Raw genomic sequence first — 12,271 nt, forward strand, 5'->3', positions numbered from 1 at the left:
TCGGTCACCGGCTCACATGTCGACAGTGTTCGCTCCGTAATCGACCCCCGTGTCATTCGATCTATTCATATTCACTCGTGATCCAAAATTGGAACGATGAAAAGAAAACACTTCATTATTTAGTCGTTCATTTATGAATCCAACATAAACAACTTTTTTTTTGTGTTATCAAATCGTATAACGAACATATTTTGTACGCCCAGAACTTGTACACTTAATCTATGGACCCTTGGTTACGGTCTTAATCAGTGGTCCCCAAACTAAGGCCTGCGGGCCGGGGACGGCCCACCTCCACATTTGGCCCCGCCCCCTGAACAATACCAGAGACGCATTATGATTGTTTTTTCCAGTCTGGCCACGCAGATCCTCGACTAGCCGCTGTCAAATAGAACGGAATAAGATCCCAGAAAGGGTTATTAATATTTGGTTATGTGGCTTTCTGGAAAACAATACATGTTTACATGTAGGCACCCTGTGATCGTCTCACTCTTTCTGTTACCCACTGACCCCGCCCCCATCAGAGAAGGGAACAGTGATGTGGCCCTCACAGGAAAAGTTTAGGGACCCCTGGTCTTAATTATCATAAAAAATGTAATTTGTTATCGCAGCATCAGAAACTGTGTTTCGATAAACTCACTCAGATTTATGAAATGAAACTAAAGGTGCTCAATATCACAGTTTCGTTTTTCCTTATTACGACGGCCACGCTGAACACGGCGAACTCGACTTGCCGAAGCGCTTCATTGACCTGCCTCTTGGGAAGCTTGCGTGGCTTCATGCCGATGCAGAACCACCCCGAAACATCTGTGTGTTCACCTGTATTCTATCCAACCTAAATGGACCGCTGACTGTGGGGGATCAACATCGTTTAACTCACTAACAACACATGTTGTCTTCAGGATTCACATTCGGGCCCCAATCCGCCTGAACGAGTGTTTCTCCTCCGCAGCTCGTCCTCGGCTCCGTTTCTGTCGGTGTGCGTGTTGATCACCTCACCTGTGCCGTTCCCAGTAGCTGAATGTTTTGCCGCCGTGGTGATTTGTGTGCTTTGGATCCTGTGCTTCCTGCGTTTTGGTGTGAGGGGGGCATTGTGTTTGTTTTGTTTGGCAATGTTGACTTTTCCTTTGCAACAGATTGTGGCTTTTGTGGTTCACCACCATGATCATTGCATGGACTAATTTTCCCTTTTGCCCCCTTCCTCTCCCCTCTCCACCTGCCTCTTCCCGTTACCGCTTCTTTTTCCTCCTTTTTTTGTATTTTCACCTTTCACTGTTCATCTGTGTTCATGGCCATCCACACTACACTTTGATCTCTTGTCCTTCTTCTTTCTTTCTACTCCTGTCCTTTGCTCTCTTGCTTATGGCAGCCACCCTTGCATTCTCTCTTGCAGCGGCGGCAGCGGCCGCTCAGGGCCAACGTCTCATAGCGAGCCCCACAGGTCAGATGATGGCTCCCCAGGGACTCCGGCCCCCGACATCGGGTGGGGGTCAGATCATGAACCTCATCCGGTCCCCTCAGATGGCCGCCATGATGACCAATGGCGCCCCCACCCTGGTGCCTCCCTCGCCGGATGGCGGGCTCATCTACACGACCCCTTACGACTATCCTTATGCCCTGGCCCCCACCTCCCTGCTGGAGTACCCCATCGAGCACAGTGGGGTTCTTGGTAAGAGAGCCTGGGGAAGCATGGGTCCGGCGGGTGCAATGGCCAACTTTGGCCAGCTCGGACAGGAGGGAGGCTTGTTTTACCCCGGAGCCGGGGTGCTGGACATGGCTGCCATGAGCCACAATCAGGACATGTTGAAAGGTAAATATGTCGTGTCCACCTGAGGATTTATAAACAGACAAACTCACAGAGTGGATGTGCTGGTGGAGCTCTTGGTAATGGAATAACCAGCTGTGTGGCGCATATGGACACTGTATTAAAAAGGCAAAGGGGAGGCTGGGCTGCTGGAAAGTTTATAATTCAGACTACGGTGAGTTCACTGTTTTTAGTTAAGTTCTCGCCGAACAATTCAGCTCTCAGGTTTAGATTCGCCTCTTTTCCGCAGGGTTCACGTCGGAGCGCTCGGCTCGGTGTGGATCGCGGCGTGCCGACAGAAACCCGCCCTCGTACGCGCGGCCTGCTCTCTCACCCCTTCATGCACTCGCCCCGCGGCATGTTCAGTCTGGCGGCAGATCCCCTCGGATTTCTGCAGCTTTTGAAATCATTTCTCTGCGCTCCTCTGCAGGCCTTGATGCCTGCAGATAGTCCCTTTCTCACTCCCTCTGGGAATGTTCATTAAATTCCTCAATTCTTCCCTTTTTTCTCCTCCCTCCATTGTCTTCGAGTTCAAGGGGGGTGCAGCGATGTGCTCACGCCTGACGCTCCCCATGGTCTCTGCATCGGGCGTCGACCATTCCATGCAATGCTCTATGTATTGTATTCATTCTCAATGGTGCCGCTACCAAAGAGTTAACTGAACATCTCCTGAAGAAAGAGTCTTCTACGAACCGCATGAGCTTCATCGAAGCTGTGGTCAACGGAAGCAAAGCTGAGACAGAAGAGTTGTTTGTCACTCGCTTTAATGTGACGCAGTGTTCCCCTCATGGTGTCGACGACAGACGCACGCCTGTTCTGACTTCCCTGTGTGTTCGACGTGCCTCTGGGAGTCCTGTCTGACAGACGGGGCCGACTGGCTTTCCTCTCTTTAACTTGCAGGGTAACACCAGCTTAGTGCATTTTATTTACTCGCATTATCGATCGGTGCCTTCAGCAACACGGGGCCCTGTGTGAAAACACTCGCTCTCACACACACACACACACACACACTCGTGCTCTCGGTTCGGCCGCCATCGGCTTCTCTTGAATAAAGGAATGTCGGCCATCTGCTTCCTCGCCCGGTCGTCAGCCAAAACCCGCTCTCGGCGTCGGACAACGCCAGAACAAAATCCTTGTCGAATTTTCCAACTTCCCATGTCCCCGCTTCCTCTCGGACAACTCGATTTAGTTTTTTTCTGAATTCCCGCGCATCACATTTATGTGAAACGGAGACACACAGACAGTTAGTGTTGCATGCGAGAGGCGGGCCGGACCACCGCAGGAGGAAGAAATCAGTTGTGACAAATCTAAGAGGGAAATGACAGCGAACAGATCGACCTGCAGAGAAAATGAAAGAGAGGAAGAGGCAGGTGGTGTCTGGCACGATTCAATTACCATCAGAGCTGTATTGGATTTCCCCACCTTTCAAAATAAAAGAGACAAATTTCTCTCAATCCCCCCCTCCGTATCCCAGAGGAAGAATCACATTATTTCTTCAGACAGCCCAGAAGCCTTTACCCTTTGCCTGCCCCCTTTTTCAAAGAGTCCTCTATAACTCAGAGCACTGTGGAATTTTATTACTTAAGTTATGCATTTTAATTACTAAGTAAAACTCCAAAAAAGCGTATTTTTTTCTAGTGCATTTTTCTACACATAAAAAGAAGCTCTGTGTGATGTGTGTGTGTGTGTGCGAGCGTGTGTGTATATGTACTATAATCTGTATTACGTTGCTTTTCTGTGTATTGTATTATCTCAGTATTATAATGATGGTTAAAATGTGAATGTTATTACTGTAAAGATGACTTTCTCCCCTGCTCAAAGTGAATGGTTTCTAACCTTGTGGACCTGTTGCGATCTAGGTGCAATGGCTTCTAAAGTGAGACGGCATGACACGCGGGTTCATCCTTACCAAAGGATTGTGACCGCTGACAGAGGTCAGTTTAGTCTCCTAGCTCCTCTCTGCTCTTGATTGATGACTTTTCAATGATTGTTATGCCTTGATGCCTTAGTTAGGAATCATCTGTATTGTATTTTGTTTTCCTTTCCCCCCCCCCGCTACCTTTCCCACCCCATACATCCACACGCCAGCTAAATGGTCGTTTGTGGTATGCACATTTTGTTTACATATAGTACTTATAACATATACAGTGTTCTGAAGACGACGTATGCGTCAAAGCTCAGGCAAAAGTTACCCCGACGGCTCGCGGTGTGTGCGGCTGTGAAGCCGAGACAGCTAGTCCTCTGCAGGCAGCGTAGAGGTGTAACGACATTCCTCTGATGTGAGATTAGAGCCTCGGACGGGGCAGGCCTGCTCCCACACACGAGTCATGTCCTCGGCTCATAAGGAGCCGAGAGAAAAAAGGAATAGCATTTATTAAATACTGCGTCGGAGAGACCTGAAGACACGTTGTCGTGCCGACCACTCGCCATTTCACCTTGAAATTTAAAATTTATTTTTGCTTTTTATTTTTCTATTAAAAGACACGCACAGACGTAAGCTTGCATTCTCTCCAGTATATTGATTATAGATTAACACACTTTAAATATTTCAGTTGTACATGAGGTACTGTCATTTTATATCAAATGTATTTATGGTTCTGGTGTATATTTATATTCTATAAAATATATACTGCTAAATAAAGAGAAAGAATCGGAAAACATAGATTCATCTATTCATTGCACATGTAACTCTAGTCAGTTGTGCTCACACAGTGAGTCCTTACCACTAATCACACCGTCTGTAACTTGCACTCCAACTCGACAGACACTAAAACACCAGATCGTTGTTCTTAATCTGTTTGTCTGTTCGACTTCTCTCTGCTTCTGTTTTGATTTTGAGGGGCAATGTGCGCTTAAATTAAACCGCCATGCTACCTGATGGGTGGGGGCGGGGCCTAGTGGTCAGGATCATGGCGTCACGGCGTCATGATCATGTTGAGATTAGCTGGGTTCATCTCACATTGGCATGGGAATTAGGAGCAGGGGGTGACATAAGAGATTGCATTCATTTTATTGTTAAAATGATGTCATTCCAGTCTCTTCTTGCTGACTAATATCCTTTCTATCTTTTTTTTCTGTTTGTTTTGTTTTTGTTTCTAACCACCTAGCCGCCACCGGCAACTAACACATGACCTTCTGACCTCTGAACTCTTCACCCAATGACGAGCCGCCCCAAGCCTGCCTGCTGATCAGTTAACTGGTAATTGCCTTTTGCTAGCCTCTCGGACGCAAGTGAGAGAGAGAGAAAGAGAGAGAGAGACGCCTGCCCATACACCCTAACACGTTCTGAGAAAAGTAGAAACCAATGGAGAATCTTCAGAAACACAACAACACCCAACCAAGTTGTGTAATATCCATATTTTTCCCTCTGTTCATTGAGTTCAGTTCCCATTCTTTCTCTTTCTTTTTCTTCATGAATCATAGACCGGGTGGATGTGTTTGTGGTATTACTCATAACTCTGCACTGAATGATATAGCAATAAAGACCCCGGCCTGCCCACTCTCCTTTAGTCACTCTAAATTGGTCAAACCATTTGGTTTCAGAGTAATAACATGATCCCCCCCCCTGGAGAAAAACGAGATAACTCGAGCCCCACCCCCACCCTGTACCTACCTATTGGGAGAGAAAAAGAAATGGAAGGAAAGAGAACATACACTCACATTAACTTGTTTTAATTTCTGTAATTTTTCACATGTAGTGCAGTTGTTGAGCTCTAAAATGTAATTATGAGCTGACGCATTCTGGGTGTGCCCTCCAAACAGCTTTCTGTCCGTTTAAAAAACAAAAAGCATGGCTGAAACAATTTAAAAAAGAGCTTTTTATGATTTATGTGTTGTTTTTTCCTCCCCTTTTTTGGCTTTACTTTTTACTCATTTTCTCCACTTGATTTTGGTTTCTCTGTTCATATTTGACTAATTAGCTTTGCTTCGATTGACGAGCCAGAATGAGGCAGGTGGTTTACCTCTGGAAAACAAAAGCAATCTGACAGAAACAGGCTGCAGAAACTAAGAAATGATGAAGGGCAAGATGGGAAAGTCACCGTTTGGGCCGATGAGTGTGTGTGTGTGTGTGTTTTAATTAATACTACAATGAAAGTCGGGTGTGCTGAGGCTTCGGGGACACTGGGGCAGGGCTTATGAGCGACTGACCGTTGCTACGTCCCCATCCACACTACATCCGTTATACAGTGCCTAATGTATTTAGAAAATTATCTCCATGAGTTAGCTGAGCTGTGATCGAAAAAGACAAAAAAAAGTATTAAGTGTGCATATTTAGCCAAAGGGTTTTTCAAATGAATTATATATCTGCAATTATGCATCTGTCTCACAGAGGCCTCTCTGTGATGTTAGAGTCTGGAAGGGTGTGAATTTGTGGTGCCTGCTTTCAACCGGAGCAGCCAGCCAGTCAGTCAGATCACCTTTGACCCGTTAATGCTCCGTCCTTTTCTGAGGAGGTGAAAGCAGGCAGGTAACACCAAGTCAACGCTCCGCCAGCTAGGGGGGAGGGCGCTTTGAAGTTCTGCACATAGAGGCTCTAGAGGTTTCTCTATCGGTTCGTTTCATCAGCCGCATTGCCATGTTATATTTTGCATCTCAACATTTGGCCAATTGTTTTTAAGTGTCTTTTTGTTTTTAACCCTAATCATAATTGGATATAATCTGAGCCTTCCTGCGAATTCGAAAAAATTCTATTTTTATTTTTCAGTATATTCCGTACATGACGAACCCTCCTCCGAAAGCGCATCCACAATGTGTCACAGCTCCTTCGATCGCAGTCGAGCTCCCGAGCCCACGATCTGTGTTCAACTCTCTCAAGAAAAAAAAATAGGATGTGAAAGCCATGCCTGCCTGTTCAAATTGCTTTATACATACGTCTTATATATATATATATAAAATATATATATAAATATATAAAAATGTAGATATCTGTCATTGCATATACAAATACATAAGTGAACAAAAGAATAGATAATTTTACAGGGTGCTGGAGAAGATATAAAAAATTGAAAAATATATTTTTGGCAATTTTAGCTTTTGATACTTTACTTGCAGTTACAAAATCTGGAGAAAGAAAACAAAAAAAAGTGGGGGAAACAGAAAAAAACGAGTGGGTGAATAAAAAAAGTGCTGTTACTTGGATACGATTGGGGGGGGGGGGGGGAGGCGAAGACCAAAACAGTCGTAACCTTTGAAAAGTAAGCGAGGAACGGAGCGAGACGCCCCGAGAGTTTCAAAAGGATCAAATCAAAGTGCCTTATCAACAGTGGTTTCTGTTTTCTGAGTATTCCAGTTGTGTTCAATAATATCCAGCACCCACCGAGACGGCGCCGAGGAGCGGCTCGCGTCACGCGCTCCGAGTCGAGCAGGGAGCTCCCGCCGTGCCGCGGCGTTACCCGAGTTATTCTATGCAAAAAGAATAGCAGTCGTTTTGACCAGCTAAAAATATGTGCCATGGTTTTGTCTTCCTGAAATTATTTTGTTTTCCATGACTTGATGGCCCTTTACTCTTCTGTGTGTGCAGGATTTGTCCTCCTTTTTATTTAGATTTTAATGATCATATGAAATATTTGTCCTGATTTCTTTTGGTGACTGTGACTAACTTCCTAGAACAAATTGAACTGCCAATAGCGACGCGGTATTCTGCCGGGACGCGTGAGATCAAGAGCTGAGGAAGAGCGTAGCGTTCAAGGTAATGGAGGGGGGGGGGGGGGGTCGCCCCCGTCGGCATGACGCCCATTTGTTTCAATGGCTGTCGACTCTAAGCATCCGGCCCGTGTTTCTCCGTGTCAATTTGACAACACGCCATCAATACAATCACGATTTATAACGGGCCAATGAGATGCCGGGTAATGAAACGGGCGACTCCGTTTCACAGCCAATCGGTTCTCAGTTGTTGAAACAACTGACAGTTCTTTGCTGGAAGGTAAAGTATTCTCGTAAATATTAAATTGAAGAATTCTTAGATCCCAATATTACCCGTGGCAGTTTGTCGTTTCTATTCATAGCTCTTCATGCCGTTACACCGAAAGGTCAATAACTTTTTTCTTTCTTTCTCAGTGTTATTATTTTAAATTGAAATGCAATATTAAAGTGGAGCAAGTGATGGCTATTCAGCATTTGACAGTATTAAGAAAATTCCTTCTGCAATGTTACAACTTGCTGTGTCATTGTGAAAGGCTGGATACGTCCATCAGGTGAAAGGTTGACTCTACCTACCGTGTTCTCTCTGGCCTGCCTACTACATGTATGATAATGTAATTAACAGCCATTGTTACAGGTTTATAATGTATTTTTCTAATCTCATTTTATATGTATATTAATCATGTTTCTGAGTGCTTTTCTTTCTTTTTTTAATGAAATCCACATGCAACCCCTCCCCAGACCTCTCTTCCTCCCCTCCCCATCCTCTTACATCTTTAAAGCCGTCTGGTGGGGAGTGTTGCCTTTCCCCCGTTTATATTTGGTTTTGTTTTCTTGCCGATTCCCAGCTTGTTTAACTCATTAGCTTCTTTATTAGTTTTCTTGTCATAAGTATTTTTACATGCTTGCATTTAGTTTTCATGGTGTATGCTGTTATTTTTCTTATTAACCTCTTGGCATTTATTTTAATAAAACATTCTTAGTAAGAATTTTACTAACTTGCTGATATTTTGTCTTGTGTTTTTAACCAGTTTCATGAATGTATTACTTGGTCTGGTTCACGGACTAACACATTAAAACTGGTGTCTGGCCACCACTGACACACACACACACACACACTCGTCCATTGTGCACATATGCTCCGCATACAATTACTAAACTCACACACACACACAGCCTAACTGGAAACTGCACGAGTTGATAAGCGTCCTCGCTCCCGCTCACGCTCACCCTGTGCTGCAGAACTCTGCTGACACTCTTCACACTCGCCTCCCGCTCCGTCCCAACGCCGCCGCTGTGTCCCGGCGACTCTCCGCCGGTTGTCCCGTCCTTCTGTGTGTCACTGACCCCCCCCCCCCCCGCGAGGCGGCAGGAAACTACATCATTTGAGCGTCGCCGGTTAACTTCTGGACTAAAGCGCCCTCTCGCGAGCGGGGGGCGATTTGTGTGCACGCAACAACAACAAAACTCAAACATCCACCGGTGTCCTCTGTCTCTAAGTCGTGGCGAGCGCGGGGCTGAGTCGCGATCTGGGGCCAAAAATACTGCAAACTAGAACGGGCACTCGGTAGAGCGCATACCTTCGCATATCACAAGCTTGGGCGTTGAATTATGAACATGTTGGCATTAGTTGCCAATTGGATAAAAATTGACCGTGCTATGGTAAAAAGAAGAGTTTGACCTTTTCATGACCTTAACATTTGACCTTTGACCAGATTGATCCCAAAATCTAATCAAATGGTCCCCGGATAATAACCAATCATCCCACCAAATTTCATGCGATTCGGTTTAAAACTTTTTTTGTTATGCGAATAACACGCATACAAATAAATACACGGCGATCAAAACATAACCGTCCGCATTTTCAATGCGAAGGTAAAAATCATCTCAAAAAGGATTCATTTGACTGAATGGTGTCGAGTTCATAAATAACTATTTGCTTCCCGAGGCAGAGCCGGTCTGAAGCCCCTCCCCCTCCCCTCCGAGGCGCGTTCTGCCTGGTTACCGGCGTTATAGTCATCGCCAGCTGTTGTCTGTTTGGTGAACACTTCTCCCAATTCAGCTTATTGATATAATGGCTAATGCGGGCCGTTTGGGAGCGTCCGCGATGCTTAGACACGCACCAGTAGAGCGCGCCAATATCAAGTCCTCTGGGATCAAAACAACCGGACCATTCCTTCCGGTGTGAAGCCAGTAGTCATTGTTGTGTGTGAGACGCTGCCAGTCGGCCCTCTCTCCTCTATTCAGCCTCTTTTCTTCCTCCACTACTTCAAGGTATTGACACTGACACAGGAGCGAACAGATTAATTCATTAATCCGTATTACTTTAACCCACTGAGTGATGCCTCCACATTTATTTTCCTTTTTTTCTCCTTTTTAAAAATATCTGCGCAACACAAAACATCTTGGCCTTGTTGCTGTTCTCTTCACGTCTCAGGAAGCAAAAACACGAGGAAGGATCAAAGGCGTCTAACAGCTTAAACTTAACATTTCTTTCCTCTGATATTAACCTTTTTGATCTGAAAGCGGGCATCTTCGCCTCCGACGCCCGATGAACACCAGCGAGTGGCTAAAAGATTGGAATAACGGGAGCCGTCCTCGATAGTTTATTCCCCTTTTACTTTTTTTTATTATGAGCCATAAGAATTTTGAAATTATTTTTTCTTGTACTTTATCAATCAAGTGTCTTCCTTCATCTCGCCGAGAAGGTTCTTTTTATAAATACTCTTTAAAAAACGTAAACTGGAAAAGTTTGGCTGCACATGGGGAATAAAGTTAGTCTGGGATGTTTCCTCGGCTTCATGGATCGTGATTTGAATTTGATGGGGTAGGCCCCGCCTCCTGAGAGCGGCGCCGTCGGGGCGTTCAGTGCTTCTATCTACTAACCACCTCCTCACCTGCCAAGCTTTTATCCTTCTTCTGTTCTGTTTAACAAACATTCCTCCAATGAGTTAAACGGCAGGTTAACCAATCGGTAGCTCTCGGGCGGCTCACGGGCAAACTACTAAAAACACGACGAGACTTCTTTTTTCTTTTTTAGCCCCACTGGATTTGTATGTACATTTTTACTGTGATAAATATGAATAAAAAGTCTCGTTTTTTTCCTCAAATTGAACTCTTGTGTAAGTTCCTCATCCAGATAGCGATGCACGAAAATCTGAACATATATTCTGTGAAGTCTCTTTTGTCGTGTCTTGTGTCGCGTTGTCTTTCTCGGGTTCGACTCAGAACTTTGAAGAGGGTGTAAAACATGTAATGCCAGTTTTTTGTTGCTCACACCAAAAAAATAAAGAAAGAAAGGAAAACAAATGTCATGTGTGAATAAAGAAGCATATTTCCAAGCTTTCCTCTGACTGCTTCACCTCGACTGGTCCTTTTACTTCTGCGCTCGCTCTTATTTATCGGCGACCTCGTGGCTTTGGCTTCGCTGTGGTTTGTGGGACGTTCACAGGTAGGTGCGCCGCGTTGGCGGGAAATGAAATGTGAAAGTTCAACACTGGTGTCACGGCTCTGACACCCAGCTCTTTGCTTTTAAGTGTTTGTGGTAAAAATGTTGAAAACAAAAACAAACAACGTGTCTGGAGATGACCGGAAAACCCATTTATGTCTGCTGGCCAGTGCCGCTGCTCGCCATGTTGGGCCCTGAGCAGAACTCCTTCAGGATGCCCCCCCCCCCCCAAAATTGTTAAATTAGCAGCACATTCCCCGTATTTAACAATGATTAAACATGGATTACCTGAAAGTGATGCACGGCCGTCATCTCGCAGTTTCTTTCTTTTCCTTTTTTCCGCCCGAGACTCCTTTTGTCTTTTTGAGGCCATTTTTGAAAAGTTGAATCTTAATGTCAAAGGTCGTCAGGCCGCTGAGAGGAAAGGCCCCACGGCGAGCTCGGGAAGTTGAATGTGTATTTTTGGGGGGGGGGGGGTGTGCCATTGTGACTTTTTTTGAGCAATTAAATATAGCTCTTGTTCTGCCTGTTCCTTGACTGAAATAATATCAGTATTCTAATTATTATAACATGATTTTTGGGTCCGGCCGCTCGTGCTCCTCCAGCGCGTGCACGACAGGTGACATGAAGGGGCGTGGCGCCCGGAGGAAACTGACGGGTGTGTGTTCAACATGGGCTGACGTCACGCCGCCATCATGACCCTGCTGCACCCGGTGACCTCAGCCCCGAGGTCAGCCAATCACGGAGCGGCACGCTGAACGAGCTGCCGCCTCGAGAAACTGTGACGTCACACGTATCCAATCAGACAAAATCAGAGGTGCTCATAAAAAGTATTTCAAATCCAATAATTCATGCATCCTCCATTATATTAAAGATAATTAATCTCTGATCCATTTGAGCTCATGATGTCCACTTCAAAATGATTTTCAACACAATGAAACCGTAGTTTTGTTTTTTCAGATTCCCTTAATCTAATGGATAATAAATAAGATGAAATATGGATTTTCATGCATTATATCTAAGATTGGTGTTTATTCACTTTACTGTTTAAATGAATATTTGGATTTCTGCCATTGGGTGTTTTAATAGCAGCTGTTTCATAACGGAGTTTGACCTCTGGAGTCTATTTTTTATCTCAATTACTTTTTGGTCAACAAAATAATTAGATATTTGTTGTGGGTCGATTTAACAGAACGGAAACATTTCCATAACAACGATGCTTTATGGTGTATTTGCTTTAATTCCATGTGTTGCCACCTCCATCATAAGCTACACTTGTGGCAAAGGAACTCATTATATCTGCAGACCTTTGAAGTATTTCAGTACATTTATATTTAAGTGAAAACTGAGGGCGACAATTATGCCAAACAATGAGTTGGAAA

General features: G+C 44.8%; 1 protein-coding gene across 3 annotated transcripts in view; it reads left to right on the forward strand.

The window, feature by feature from the left end:
* qkia (QKI, KH domain containing, RNA binding a) overlaps positions 1-10,787 on the forward strand; it is a 64,704-nt gene extending 53,917 nt beyond the window's left edge. Inside the window, exons 6-8 of one of the 3 annotated variants that reach the window (XM_056425823.1) lie at positions 1,367-1,807; positions 3,661-3,735; positions 4,909-10,787. In XM_056425823.1, coding sequence (XP_056281798.1) covers positions 1,367-1,807; positions 3,661-3,735; positions 4,909-4,925 — 533 coding nt within the window. In that variant the 3' untranslated portion in view covers positions 4,926-10,787. Of the gene's footprint in view, positions 1-1,366; positions 1,808-3,660; positions 4,464-4,908 lie in introns of those variants that run through there. The other 2 variants (XM_056425822.1, XM_056425824.1) reach the window with 2 other exon arrangements.
* The last annotated feature ends 1,484 nt before the right edge of the window (positions 10,788-12,271 follow it).

Source organism: Pseudoliparis swirei, chromosome 11, assembly GCF_029220125.1.
Source record: "Pseudoliparis swirei isolate HS2019 ecotype Mariana Trench chromosome 11, NWPU_hadal_v1, whole genome shotgun sequence".
Classification (NCBI taxonomy): domain Eukaryota; kingdom Metazoa; phylum Chordata; class Actinopteri; order Perciformes; family Liparidae; genus Pseudoliparis; species Pseudoliparis swirei.